The sequence below is a fragment of the Megalobrama amblycephala genome, linkage group LG21 (genome assembly GCF_018812025.1).
Source record: "Megalobrama amblycephala isolate DHTTF-2021 linkage group LG21, ASM1881202v1, whole genome shotgun sequence".
Classification (NCBI taxonomy): Eukaryota; Metazoa; Chordata; class Actinopteri; order Cypriniformes; family Xenocyprididae; genus Megalobrama; species Megalobrama amblycephala.
The window spans coordinates 16,377,090-16,392,927 of NC_063064.1; the positions used below are offsets into that span (position 1 = coordinate 16,377,090).

The 15,838-nt window shown below is 39.9% G+C and overlaps 1 protein-coding gene across 6 annotated transcripts in view; it reads left to right on the forward strand.

Moving 5' to 3' along the window:
* The window catches only part of foxp4 (forkhead box P4), a 363,043-nt gene that overhangs the window by 318,118 nt on the left and 29,087 nt on the right, over positions 1-15,838 (forward strand). For all 6 annotated transcript variants that reach the window (XM_048172845.1, XM_048172841.1, XM_048172843.1 and 3 more), the window contains 4 exons: positions 2,259-2,463; positions 2,942-3,037; positions 5,934-6,039; positions 14,477-14,563. In XM_048172845.1, coding sequence (XP_048028802.1) covers positions 2,259-2,463; positions 2,942-3,037; positions 5,934-6,039; positions 14,477-14,563 — 494 coding nt within the window. The remainder of the gene's footprint in view (positions 1-2,258; positions 2,464-2,941; positions 3,038-5,933; positions 6,040-14,476; positions 14,564-15,838) is intronic.

Sequence of the window (15,838 nt, forward strand, 5' to 3'; positions counted from 1 at the left end):
CATGTTGCTTTGTGATTGGCCATTTACTTATGAATGTTAGTCATATGTAGATGGTAAACAGAAAGTGTAATGTAGTCAGAGCTGCGGTGAAACAGTAGCATACCTCAAAAAAAACAAAAAAAAAGTTTATGTGCTACCATTCAAAAGTTTGGGATAAGTAAGATTTCAAAGAAATAAATAGTTTTATTCAGCAAGTGTTCATTAAATTGAATATATAATACAAATATTAAAGCCAAAAATATATGTAACACTGCAACTTTCATGAAGTAGAATCACTAAAAGCCTTCCTTCCGCCGGAAAAAATAGTCCCTGACCGTGAACAGCAAAAGAAGTTACATTATTACACCATTAGATGGCAGCAAAGACTGTCTTTATGAGTGTGTCAGTCACTAGTGAAGACTTTTACATTGAAAAGACTGAATTGTTGTGAACACGGAACAAGATGCAACTGACAAATGCTTTGACTAGCGCTGTCAGTCACGGGAAAACCCCTTAACTGTTAAAAGGACAAGATATTGCAGCTGACATTTAAACAGATTTTTTATTATGAGCACAGGACTGACCTGAAGGAAAATGCTAAATCTGAATGGAGGTAATAAATTCGCTCACTCGATCTCTTTCTCACAATTCTATAAACAATATCAATTGAGAACAGACAGTTTACATTGCTAAGAGTGGTTGCTAAGGCTAAACACAGCTATTGACCAATCAGAATCAAGGACAGGAAATAAACTGTTTGGCACCAAATTCACATATTACAATGATTTCTGAAGGATCATGTGACCCTGAAGACTGGAGTAATAGCTGCTGAACATTCAGCTTTGCCATCACAGGGATGAGGTTGTCTTCAATGTTTTCTGTGAAGTGTGTGTGAGAGAGAAAGAGAGTGTGTGGCCAACCACAGGGGAAACGCCTCACCTGCCCCTGTGTGTGTGTGTGTGTGTGTGTGTATTTGGAAGAAAATGCAATACAAAAACACTTCACTGTAGGTAAACCGCTCCATCTCCACCCTGCGTCCTCCCTTCCACTTCCTATGTTCTGGCTGTTCTTTCACAAAAGTAGAAACTTGCAGAAAAGTCCTCCATCCTCTATCCACGGCAACAGCACCACACTACCGCTCTGGCTTGGTTATTTGCAGGGTTAAAATACATTTGTGGCCCTTTGGTGCTCTGTCAGGTTGTCTGTGTCTAGGGAACAACAGCCTGTAGCTGCAAGTGTGGCCATACATCATTTCCCTGGCCCCGGGCCTGCTGGGAAGAGGGGGAGGCAGGGGGGTGAAGTGAGCCAGGCCAGGCGAGGAGTTTTGTTTTGGCGGGGTCCGGGACAAGAATGCTGGCGGACCAGACATAATATTTAGATTGCTATTAAGTCTTTGCCATGTGAGATAGCGTAGCAGGCTGTGGCTTTTCGGGAACAGTGTGCGCCAGACGAGCTTGGGCGCCCTCCCCCCCTCCTCTTTTTAACACCCTCAAATCTCCCTCCCAACCTAGACCCCCTCCGCCTTTCCAAGAGATGAAAACAATCCCGAATTCAGCAAGTTTGAGGGGAAAATAAAACAAAAAAAAATGCCAAGAGAGCATCTCGCCAAGATTAATTCACCCGGTGAGTTGCAGTGCCGGTCGGGACAGTGATAATTACAAATGGAGGTAGCCAGGGGGATTTGCGGAGATGTTGAAAGATAACAAAAACACGCTGAAATTAGCCATTTGCTTCCTCGGATTTGGACAGTTCCCTCCTTCTGCTCTCCCGTGAACTTAACAAGTCCCATTGGCATGCCCCCCTCCCGTAGTGAAGTGTGGCGCGCTGTGCGCCTGGTGTTTTATGGCTTGCCACACTAATGTCAGCGCACCGCCAGACTTTGAGATCTCTGGGGCGGGATGCGCTGCCAGCTGGCCGCCGTTCAAGATGAGGTGAGGTGGAGAGGGGGTGGCTTTGAAGGTGTGATAAGGAGATACGCAGGTTTTGAATGCTTTCAGAAGGAGCTTTCGTCATTCAGCACCAGGCTTATAACTTTCAGCACAACAAAGATGAGGAAAACTAATAAACATGGTGAAAAATTGTCTACATAGAATTGGTTTCATCATATGGCACCTGTTGTTGACTCAGGGATTGTCAACTCACATTGTTGAGTTTGTGGATTATAGCACTTATAGTTTACTAAAGGTGTTTTTGTTCTGGCTGAGGACATTATGGTTTATTGTAATAAATAATGATTCATAGTTTGTAGTCATCTCTTGCTTGCTTTCTGTCTGTCTCAGCCATGTGTCCCACTGACCTGCAGCAGTTGTGGAAGGACGTGGCCGGTGTTCAGAGCACAGAGGAGGCCATGAAACACGAGGGTCTCGATCTGACCACCAACAGCTCCAACACTACCTCATACTCGGCCTCCAAGGTCTCACCTCAGATCCCCCATCATCCTTTGCCAAATGGACAGAACTCTGTGCACACTCCAAAGAGAGACAGGTCAGTGGAAAATTCACAAGCATACTTTATCCACATGATACATTTTTTTTTTTTATAGTGAATCAAAGTCATGAATGACCAGTATACACCGTTTAAAATGATAATTGACAGTATATTAAAAGTAAGCAAACAAACAAGTGCTATAGCTATGCATTCAGAGTGCCAACTGCTACATGACAGTATATTTTCAAGTAGACATTTTTGTCACACGTCGTATTTCAAGGTCTCTGCTGTCAGGTGCCGTTTGATGAGCTGATGTAAAATGCCTGGGTTCATTTGATATTAGGTGCTCGTGTGAGTTCCTCAGAACATAGCATGCCTTCAGCATGACTGACGCCCCTGTGCCAGTTTAGCATGAGTGTGTGTGTGGAGTGGGTGAAAGTGTACCGACAATTTAGCCGAGAGGTGAGCAGCTGTGTGCGTGAGAGAGAAAAGTGGTCCTACTGTGGGGTACTCATATGTTCTATGTATTTTTAAGAGCAAGACTCTTTGAGTGGATCTCGTCCTTCACCAAGGAGTCCAGTGACGAGCATCTCACGCCTTATTCCAAAGGCGGTCCCCTGCAGAGCACTCAGTAAGTAAAACACACACACACATGTATGTATATACACACATTGGTTACCTAGCCATCTAAATGAGGACACACCTTAGACTGCTGTTGTTCTTATATAAAGGTAATTTATCAAGCCTACACAGTGCCAGCCCAGCCTATGTATGCACATATGGAAGCTTGTTTCCGCCACTGAATAAAAAAATAAAAAAGGTAACTTTTTTTCTCAGAATTGAGAGATATAAACTCACAATTGCAAGTTATAAAGTCAGAATTGCATGATATAAACTCGCAATTGCGTCTTATAAAATCAGAATTGTGATATAAACTTGCAATTCTGACTTTTTCTCGCAACTCCGAGTTTATATCATGCAATTCTGACATTATAACTCGCAATTCTGACTTTATATCATGCAGTTCTGACTTCATAACTTAATAAAAAAAGGTAATTGCGACTTTTTATCTCAGAATTCGGACTTTTTTTCTGGCAATTGCGAGTTTATATCTCATAATTCGGACTTTTTTTCTCAGAATTGCGAGATATAAACTCAGAATTGCGAGTTATAATGTCAGAATTGCTTGATATAAACTCGCAATTGCGAGAAAAAAGTCGGAATTGTGAATTTATATTCTGATATACTTTTTTTCTCGCAATTCTGAACGTTTTGCTCACAATTGCAAGTTTATATCATGTAATTCTGACATTATAACTCGCAATTCTGACTTTATATCATGCAGTTCTGACTTGACTTAATAAAAAAAAGGTAATTGCGACTTTTTATCTCACAATTCTGACTTTTTTCTGGCAATTGTGAGTTTATATCTCATAATTCTGACTTTTTTTCTCAGAATTACGAGATATAAACTCAGAATTGCATGATATAAACTCAGAATTGCGAGTTATGTCAGAATTGCTTGATATAAACTCGCAATTGCGAGAAAAAGTCGGAATTGCGAATTTATATTCTGACACATACTTTTTTTCTCGCAATTCTGAACTTTTTGCTCACAATTGCAAGTTTATATCATGTAATTCTGACATTATAACTCACAATTCTGACTTTAGATCATTACATTTTATATCAAACGTGTTATAATGTCCAGTTGTGAGGGGAAAAAGACTGATGTTTGCAGTTGCATTTTATAAAGTCAGAATTGTGAAATATAAACTCAGAATTCTGAGGAAAAAAGTCAGACTTTATAAGACGCAATTGCTAGTTTATATCATGCAATTCTGACTTTATAACGCGCAGTTCTGAGTAAAAAAGTCAGAATTCTTAGATGCATACTTGCAATTGCGAGAAAAACAGTCAGAATTGTGAGATAAAAAGTCGCAATTACCTTTTTTATTTTTTATTTCATGCCGGAAGCAAGCATCCATATGCACAGATACAGTACATGCATAAATTAATAATAAATGTAAAATGTAAAAAAATAAATAAATAAATAAATGCCGAAATAGCTCATTAACAAAATATTTTTTTTATTCTAATATTGTATAATTTGTACCATTCACCTGAATGGTTCTGCAATATAATGTTGCAGCGATTCTGTGGATCTTTTTATGAAATATGGCCATTTTTACACCGGTGAGGCCTTCAAACTACAGCTAAATCACACACCCCACCCTGTCATGCTACACGGACATGGCTAAACAGAAAGAAAAGCACGCCCTCCATCATGTTTTCTTCTAACACTGTTCTCCCTGACTTGGCCTAACACATTTACACACAAACACACACACACACACACACACTCGCAACTCAAAAGGGAAGAAAAACTGTGCGGTGAGGCTAATGCATGGCACATGTGGACAGTGTGGTTGCCAGTAGTTTGTAATGTCTAGCGCTCAAGCAGCTTCTGAATTGCGTGGGCCGTCCACTGCCAGCACATCTGATGAAGAGGTGGAGGGAGCGTGTGTGTGCCGCATCAGGAGGGCCTCATCTGCGAGCAAGCTGCTTTATATTAAGCAGTACTCTGATGTGGAATTGGGAAGAGTTCCCCAGACCTTCAACCGCCACAAGCTGCGCCCCCCCCCCCCCTCCTTTAGCCCCCTGCCCATGCTTAGCAACAGTCAGACACATGACGAAGGATTCTGTGGTCCCTGCCCTCACAAAAAACCAAAGCTACATGCTAGCCCGTGGCGGCTGGCCAAGCCCGAAATGAAAAATTGCTGGATGAGACTGCTGGCGGGAGTTTGAGGCTGATCCGTTATGGGTCTCTACAGAAGCCGGGCCAGAGAGACCTGATCCAGACTTCTCGGCCACAGAGCACACAGTGGCTGTATCTCAAATGAAACAAAACCATAGCATTTATCCCCAGGCCCCACCAGCAGGCCCTGTCAGCACATCAGCACCCACCTTATCCGTACTCCCGACGTTACCGAGAAACATCTGAAGATCATCCACGTTTCGTGCGTAATTAGATAGCGGCATGTTGTTCCTGGCCGCGTCTGAGACATCTGAACCTGTGTCGTAGTGCGAGATGCTAATACAATGATATACACTTACTATTGGAAGCCTGTCAGTCACGATTATGGAAAGCTGATGTTTTCTTTACATTTCACCAGGTCCACTCGAACTGCATTTGTTCAAAGCTTCCTGAAGGACTGGCTCAAAGCTATCGGCTTTCCCAGACAGGGGAACGTTCGCGACTGTTTCCATTGCTTCATTGCTTTGTATTAGTCGCATGTGTGCGAGGCTACCATGCCGACTGCCTGAAAAATTGGTTAGATATCGACCTCAATGAGTTGTTTTGATTTAAGCAAGCAGGTGTTTAGATGTTTTTGAAGAATGGAGTGTGTAATTTCTGCGTTACCAAACAAAATCGTTTTCCTGAACACTCCTACCGCTTACATCAAAGTTTAGTGTGACATAATCTTTTATAGTTCGACTAACCATTTATTTTTTGTCTTTCTTAGCTCAACCCATGAGGAACACACGGCCTCCCACCCGCTCTACGGACACGGCGAGTGCAAGTGGCCCGGCTGCGAGGCGCTCTGCGAGGACATGGGCCAGTTCATCAAGTGAGTGACAGCTGTCCGTCAAATCCACTCCAGAAGCACGTCATGTGCTACATTCACGTCAAACCTTGTAACTCGCGTAAAACCCCCGCCGCCGAGCTTCTGAGCATTCATCATTGTCCGCTGCATCCCGCAAAACAAGTCTATGGCTGTTAGTATTTCCTTCTGTCAGTGTGCATTCATCCTTTTTTCGATGAGCTTGCAGGTCGCTTGTAAACTAAAGGCCTTCTCTTGCGCTGAAGTTAGTGTGGGGATGAGAGGAAAGGCAATAAGAAAGCCAGGCGGATGACAGCCTTGTTCAGGTGTGATGTTTGAACAGACAAGAGACGAATGAATTCCACAGGGAGGTGGGGGGTGCAAGGTTATTGCTGAAGAGAGCATGAGACATTCACCAGCGCTGTGGGACTGTACTCGTGTATGAAAAAAGAGGGCTAACGCTTGATAGACGGGTATTTCACAGTCAGAGGACACAATCAGAGTAAACTAGAGTGCCCTCTGTAGAGTTACAAGCAAATGCGTAGTATGTCACAGAATATAAATGTTTGTGCGCACTTTTTGGTTTTCTTTAAAGAAAGAGATTTCTTTTCTTTTTTTTTTTTAAAGAAATTAAAATTAATACGAAAGTGACAGTAAAGAATTTCTATTGCAAATACATGTTGCTCTTTTGAACTTTATATTTACCAAAGAATCTTGAAAAAAGAATATATATATATATATATATATATATATATATATATATATATATATATATATATATATATATATATACAGTCCAAAAGTTTGGAACCACTAAGATTTTTAATGTTTTTAAAAGAAGTTTCGTCTGCTCACCAAGGCTACATTTATTTAATTAAAAATACAGTAAAAAAACAGTAATATTGTGAAATATTATTACAATTTAAAATAACTGTTTTCTATTTGAATATATTTCACAAAGTAATTTATTCCTGTGATGGCAAAGCTGAATTTTCAGCATCATTACTCCAGTCTTCAGTGTCACATGATCCTTCAGAAATCATTCTAATATGCTGATTCTGCTGCTCAAGAAACATTTAATGTGTACAATTGTACAAAATATTTGTGTACAATATTTTTTTTCAGGATTATTTGATGAATAGAAAGTTCAAAAGAACAGTGTTTATCTGAAATCTAATATTTTGTAACATTATAAATGTCTTTACTGCCACTTTTGATTGATTTAATGCATCCTTGCTGAATAAAAGTATTCATTTCTTTAATTTCTTTTCAAAAAAATAAAAATAAAAATTCTTACTGACCCCAAACTTTTGAACGGTAGTGTATAATGCTACAGAAGCTTTGTATTTCAGATAAATGCTGTTCTTCTGAACTTTCTATTCATCAAGGAATCCTGAAAAAAAAAAGTACACAACTGTTTTCAACATTGAAAATAATCATAAATGTTTATTGAGCAGCAAATCAGCATATTAGAATGATTTCTGAAGGATCATGTGACACTGAAGACTGGAGTAACGATGCTGAAAATTCAGCTTTGCATCACAGGAATAAATTACTTTGTCAAATATATTTAAATAGTACACAGTTATTTTAAATTGTAATAATATTTCACAATATTACTGTTTTTTACTGTATTTTTAATTAAATAAATGTAGCCTTGGTGAGCAGACGAAACTTCTTTTAAAAACATTAAAATCTTAGTAGTTCCAAACTTTTGGACTGTACTGTATATATAATAGTCATAATTTTATATATATTTTTTATGTATATACGTATATATTATTAATACATTCCAGCCTAGAAAAGTTGAAAAAGTTTATTGATGTGAGCGTACTTTTTTTTTAACTACTATACAAATAGTTCTAATACTAATTTCTGTAGAGTTAATTAAATAAGTTAATTAATTAATTAAAATAAGATAAATGATTTAGTGTACCTTTAACTCCAGAAATAAACTGTATGGCTTTCATGACAGTTTTTCCCAAAGGTTCAGCTTAATACTTTTGCACAGGAAGCTAGTTTACACATGCCCTGCTAGTAACCATAGAGACAGATGTCCGGCTGTCTTCCTGTTGACCTGTCCTGCGTTCAAGAGGAACAAAGTCTGTGTGTGTGTGTGTGTGTGTGTGTGTGTGTGTGTGTGTGTGTGTGTGTCTGATCAGGTAGCTGCCCGCAACTCTTCAATGCTGTCAGAGGTCGATTAGCTCCCCGCTCCCATAATTCTGCCTCTCCATTCCTGAGCGCTCCACTGCTGGGTCAAGCAAATTGTTTTCACGCTTCGTTAGTGGTTTACTTAATTAGCTCATTTACAATTAGAAGCCTTTGTTTCTTGGATACAAGCAAAGACATCAAAAAGAGGCTCCCTCCCCTCCTCTATCTCCCTTTTCCCAATCTTCTTTCTTCTCGCCATCTCTTTTTTTTTTTTGCGCGTGTGTTTGCCAGTTTGGGGTCTTTAGGGATGCTGGGGGGGGCGAGAGGAGATAAAGAGAGGAAGAGATCAGACAGGGAAGGCGATGTAAACAGTCCCATTGTCTCTGTGTGTTAAAATAATGAGACTTCACAGTGGAAAGTCCTGACATGTCCGCCTGTCACAGGGGTGCGATCCAGCCATTGCCGTGGCCCCAGCGGGCTCGAAGCTCGCAACGCTACTGCTGTTTATTTTCTCTTACTCTCCCTCGAACACCTTCTTTGATATCCAGCGGGTCAGCTCCATCTCTTACAGTAGTCGGGTGTTCTTGTCCGTTAATGAGTGGCGGTCACATCCTCGTGTGTTTATTTACTGGGATGAAATGCTCGGCCGTCGCTTCATCTTTTGACTCCAGGGCTGCGCTTCCTCGAGGGGACTGCCGTATTGACAAGCTGGAAAGATGTGTATGTAAATTTCCTCCGGTCGTCCCTGGCGACGGGGGTGAAGAGCGTGCTCGGTGCACACGGGCGGGAGAGGGAAGCGCGTATGATAGTCGCTGACACGCACATCAAAGAGCCGGAGAGTCTGGGAAAGTTTTAAGAGTAAAGCTGTTGTTTGGTTGCGCGGTGTCTCATTTCACATAGCCTCGGGGCAAGCGGAGAGGGGGGGACGTGAGATAAGAAAGGAGGGGGTGACAGATATTGCCATCAGTGCTGTGCACCCTGGCCCAGTCAGAACACTTTAGTCATCGCTAAAGACAGGAAGAGAGGAGTCTCTCTCTCTCTCTCTCTTCTTGTGTTCTTTTTGTCTATTCTATAGCCCCATCTGGCTGCCTGCCACTTATAGTAGGAAATGAGGCCCACATGGAATCAGTGCCCACTGTACGAACGCCCGCCATTCACAAAGCTCTACACATCCCTTATCTCGTACGTGTTCATTTTGGGTAATTTAATAATGCTTTCAGCCTCCAATAAGGGTGCATTCACATAGAATGTGTTCTTTTTGCACTATTATTTTAATTGTTGGTCTATCTAAAAATGTAGTGGGTGAACTGACAGCCACGTTTTTCAACATGAACCGAGTGTTTTTACAGTTTTTAAGTGTTTGACTGCATGTTTAAAGGGTTAGTTCACCCAAAAATGAAATTTCCTGTCTTTAATTACTCACCATCATATCGTTCCAAACCCACAAGACCTTCGTTCATCTTCGGAAAACACAAATTAAGATATTTTTGATGAAATTTGATCATTTTTTTTTTTTTATCTCCCATAGAAAGCAATGAAATTACCACATTCAAGGTCCAGAGAAGTAGTAAAGAGATTGTTAAAATAGTCAACGTGACTACAGTGGTTCAAACTTAATGTTATGAAGCGACGAGAATACTTTTGGTGCACAAAAAAAAAAAAATTATTCGACAATTTTTTTTCTCTAACCTGTTTACGTCCGAACGCCAGCTCATTATTAGCCGACGCTGTTCACGTGAGCACCACGACGCATTCGTGTGATGCTGACGCAGGAGCCAGCCAATACTGAGTCGGCTTTCTGACGTAGAACACAGAAGCTCTACAGTGTGTCTTTAATGTAAACTGCGTAGGAGAATGACAGGGTAGAGTGGAAATTGTTGAATTAAGTCATTATTTTTGTTTTGTTTTTGCACACAATAAGTATTCTCGTCGCTTTATAACATTTTAATGATGTTTTTACTACTTTCTGGACCTTGAATGTGGTGATTTCGTTGCTTTCCGTTGGAGATGGAAAAAAAAACTTCAGATTTCATCAAAAATATCTTCATTTGTTTAATGTAGGTGAACAAAGGTGAGTAATTAATGACAGAAATTTCATTTCTAGGTGAATTAACTGTTCCATTAGGGCATCGATTGTACTGAACACGTTGCATTTAGAAACACAAGACAGACTATTATATTATATTATATTATATTATATTATATTATATTATAATGCAGTGTAAGTCATCAAAGCATCTGCCAAATGCATAAATGTTTATTATATAATATTCAAATATGCAATTGTCATCCTGGCCATAAGTAAGTGCCTCTTCTGAGATGTCGGCGACAAATAATTTGCAGTTTCTACTGTAAACACGCTAATGATGCTTGCTCCGCCCACTCATTCTTCTGATTGGTCCGCAGTCTTAAAAACTGACCTTGAAGAGGAACCTCTTTTAAGTTGACTTGACGTCTTATGGTACTCAAGCACAAGACAGAAAAAAAAACAGTAAGACACTGTGCAACAGTCAGAGACATCCATCTAGTAGAAAACAATTACAAAGCAGTGCAGCTAAACGCATAAACATGTCCTGCATGAACGGCCGCTAAGAGTACAGTACTCACACCATTTCACCATTTTTTGTTAATCCTTTTCACAGAATTCCCCTCAAAATCAGTTCAGAAAATTCTTTAAAATGTATGTCAGTTTCATCTGGACATGATATGAACACTTTTTATCCCCATATGAAATCTTGATCTCTTGTTTTTCTTTTTCTCTAGCTAGAGTAGTGTGAGAATAAAACATTCATTCACTCTTAATCTTCTTCCTCTCTCTCTCTCTCTCTCTCTCTCTCTTGTTCTATCTCACACACTCGCGTCCTGAGCTCTTTAATGATGTTCAATTTTCTCTGGCATGCCAGGACGACATGTGTTAGAATACTCAAGCTCTTTGTCTGGCTGGATTGTGACTATTTTTTCTGTGACCGTTGTAAATGCTCCTCAAATCCCTGTCGGGGTGCAGGGAGTAAACACTGCCTCATTGTCGGGTCTCTCGGAAAAACGCCGCTACTGTTTATTATGAGCCATAAAACTTGTGGTCTGTTCCTTTATTCAGAAAAAGAGAGAGACAGGGGGTGTGGGGGGCAGAGGGAGAGTAAGATGAGATCATGTTTTTTGTTATTATCATCATGTGCTTGCGGGGAAAAAATGTCTATCTGCGCCTGGATTAGTCGAGTGGGTGACATCATTGTTTTTGTTTAATTTCTCATGAGAGAGCGAATGCGCACCCCTCTTTCCCTTCAGTCGGACACTCAAAACGGTCATGTCATGCGGGGAGTGTCACGGAGATGAAGCAGGCCGGGATCACAGGGATGAGAGTGTATTGCCAAGGTTAAAGATTCTGCCGCTCACACACACGTCCGTTTGTCACTCTCCTGCCATGCGAGGAACTTCACTCATGGGCCACCCACGCCAATGAAGAGTCCTGAAAAATGCAGGAATTCCCTCATTAGTAAAGGTGTCGGATGAGATTGAGATTTTTTAAATGTTGTGGTTAATATCTGGTAACTGGCTGGTATTCATTTAGTCTAAATAAATTAAAAATCTAACATTTAAAGGTGCCCTCGAATGAAAAATTGAATTTATCTTGGCATAGTCAAATAACAAGAGTTCAGTACATGGAAATGACATACAGTGAGTCTCAAACTCCATTGTTTCCTCCTTATATAAATCTAATTTGTTTAAAAGATCTACGAAGAACAGGAGAATCTCAACATAACACAGACTGTTACGTAACAGTCGGGGTGTGCGCCCCAATATTTGCATATGCCAGCCCATGTTCCCAACATTATGAAATTATGCATTAGACAAGGGCAGCCAGTAACGTCTGGATCTGCACAGCTGAATCATCAGACTAGGTAAGCAAGCAAGGACAATAGCGAAAATGGCAGATGGAGCAATAATAACTGACATGATTCATGATTACATGATATTTTTAGTGATATTTGTAAATTGTCTTTCTAAATGTTTCGTTAGCATGTTGCTAATGTACTGTTAAATGTGGTTAAAGTTACCATCGTTTCTTACTGTATTCACGGAGACAAGAGCCGTCGCTATTTTCATTTTTAAACACTTGCAGTCTGTATAATTCATAAACACAACTTCATTCTTTATAAATCTCTCCAACAGAGTAGCATTAGCCGTTAGCCACGGAGCATAGCCTCAAATTCATTCAGAATCAAATGTAAACAATATAACAGTATACAATACTCACATAATCCGACGCATGCATGCCGCATGATCCATTTGAGGGTTATATTAGTAAACTTTGTTTATGCACTGTTCAAGGCAAGCGCGAGCTCCGTGGGCATGATGCACGAGAATTAAAGGGCCAGTAGCCCTGAATCGGCTCATTTATAATGATGCCCCAAAATAGGCAGTTAAAAAAATGAATTAAAAAAAATCTATGGGGTATTTTGAGCTGAAACTTCACAGACACATTCAGGGGACACCTTAGACTTATATTACATCTTTTTTTTTTAAAGTTCTAGGGCACCTTTAAAAGCCAAAATCAGTCAAGTGAATTTAGGCATGTTCACAACATTATAATATACAGAATGAAAAATGGATATTCATTTTGAGATTTGCTGAAGATTACAATTAAGTCTTACTTTAAGCAAGCATTAGTTAATGGCTAATGTAATCAAAATACACAACATTATAATGTACAGTATGAGAAATGGAGTAGAGAATGATAAAACATTAATTTTCTCTGTTCATTTCTCCTATTTCTTGATTATCTTTGCCATCAACTAACGCTCACTTAAAGTAAAACTTTAAAAACTTTATTCAATAAAACTGTTCATTGTAATCTTTAGCAAATCTCAAAGTGGATATCAATTTTTTATAATAAGAGAAATGAGCATGTACAATGAAAGTAATTCTCATAAATTTTTGCTTTATAATGCTTTCAGAAAGGGAGCATTGTAACACATCTTCTATAAGGCACTCCTGTGACCCTTGACCTGGGAATCATTAAACTTCACCAGGTGTGTGGTTAGAAGTTGGGAGGGCCTCCTTCCGCACCTGGAGGGATTAATGACATCATCTCTCAAATGCTTCATGACATCATCTTTTGGATGGTTATGTTTTATGGATTATATAATTGTGTTTGTATGCCTGCAGGGGTTCATTTGTGTGATTTTCAAGCTTGGGAAAGTTGTAAATAAAATGAGTGGGAATGAGACAGATGGCGTACAGGAAAGATCCAAGATCCATCTTTGTGTCCATCTGACACCATCCCTTTAAGTTCTTTCTTTTTCTTCAATTTTGCTGCCTCATTTGGTTACTGCATCATCTATTTGTTTTGCTGTGTTTTGGATTTCTTCAGAAAGAAAACATGACTTGAATAACTACGGGCAAAGCTCACCCATCTGAAGCAGCGCTTGATGAGTAAAACAAATGAAGTCATATCCAGGTGTTTTTTTCCCCCCTTTTTCAACTCCCACTCAGAGTTCATGGACTACGGCACTTTCTGACAAAAAAACAAAACCGTTTCCAAAATAATATCCCACTCCAGCTGCATTTCAACTGAATAACAGAGACATTAGGACACTAGATTAGCCCTCTATAGAGAGACGTTCATGCCTAAAGTTACTGTAGTGACTGTAAACACGGTTAGAAAATAAAGCTATTTATTTGCAAAAAAAAAAAAAACTTTCAGCAAACAGTACGGTCACATTCGTTCATATGACAATCCTCAGCGGAAAACCTCCTTTTCCACATCTTTCATGTTCTAATATTGTTTTTATTTTCTTGCGAGAGGAAATTGAGTTTATACGCCTAGTGAAAAGTGTGTTTTCGAGTGGAAATCCACTATTGTTAGGGGTTTCCTCTGAGAGGGCCGTTGTGATCCGGAGAGGATTCCATTAAATATTTCGATTCCAAAATGGAAAAATAAACAACTATCTGTGCTCCTATTTTGATTTATGTGAAGTCATGGTTTGCCAAAACGCCGCAACTACAGGTAGATATCTGATGCTCTGTAAGTGTGTGTGTGTAGTCTGGACGTGGCACACGGGCATGTAGTGTTAACACGTTAGCATACGCAGCAGAAACTGCGAGGCAATCCCAAAAGGCTGAGACACAGCCGTACGGTGTGTATGTGTGCGTATGTGAACTGTATCAGGCAGGTCAGCGACACAGTTTGTGGCAGATGGTCCAAATATGCTTACAGATCTCCCTCTGGGAGTTTAGATGGGGTCGTGGATTGATCTAGTAGACTGTGTATCAGGATATGTCATCACATGTTTGCATTTCTCTCTCTCTCAGGACACCTGAACAGTGAACACGCCCTGGATGATCGCAGTACAGCCCAGTGCAGGGTCCAGATGCAGGTCGTTCAACAGCTGGAGATACAGGTGGGATGCGCACACAAACGCAAAATCAACATTTCTCTAAAAATCTTGCAAAAGCAATATTCAAGCCGCCTGACTACCTTTCTTCCTGTGTTTTCATTTACATTTATGCATTTGCTTTGTCCAAAGTGGGCACATTTAGTGTATACATTTTGGCCTTGTAGTTATGTTGCAGGTAATTGAGTCATAAGTGTCAACTTTAGAGGATCGTGGTCTGAATTTGTGTTCACCAATATGGTTAATAGATGCCAAGACTTGGTCTTCTAGAACTCCCCTGTGCTATTTCACATATAGAACTGCACACCCATCCAGCTGGCATGATTTTCTGCCCATTACATGTCACATAAGTTGATCGAGATCACTGGAGCTTGTAATAGGAAGAGTGATGTAGAGTGCGGGTGCGAGAGAGGAGGCCAGAATATCTGCCTTTGATGGATCCCAATTAGAGAGTTACCCAGCACCTCTCTCATCCCTCCTGCCGCGGACTCTCTGCAAGCACCATGGGCTGCCTTGTCGCATGCTTATACGTGGTGTCATCTCTAATGAGAGAGCTGATAAGGAGAAGGGTGGACATGGGAAGCGCTAGAAACTTCCTCTGCCCGCAGACACCCTCTCTGTGGCTCTAGGGAAGTTAGTTTAGTAGGGAAGCACAATTAAGCAGAAAAATAACCAAAATTACAATTGTGGTTGTCCTGCCACTTATTAATAAAATAACGAAATCAATCATCAAAAATGTATATTATTATTATATGAAAATTATTAAATGCATTAAAGTCTAAAGTAATTTAACCCTTAAATGCATGACTGTTTCGCCAATCATTCTTACATATTCGGGTCTTTATCGACCCGGATCTATATCTGCCACAGAAGGATCTCTACCTGTCGCGATAATATAAAACTCCTCTGATATTAGAGTAACAATTACAGAAGAATAAAATAAAGCATATTTTGTTACCTTTTGGAGCTTGGAAGGGCTCAGTTTGAGCAGATGTTTTATGCCATCATCACTGTCCTCGTCAGAGCTCATTTCCCAGTAAATTCAGCAAATAATAGGCTAGTTTAATGTTTGAGGTCACGAATATGAGCCCATTCGCGATGTCAAACGTATTCTCAAAACTATATAATTTTCAACATCTTCAAAATCAATATTTCGATCGCTAACAGCTTCACCAGATCCATCCAGTAACAGTTATAGTCATATTTGATTGCGTTCAGTACTTGCTCTGCAGTAAATCGCTGAACCATTTCATGTTTTTCTTATTTTTTCGTTTTTTGTCT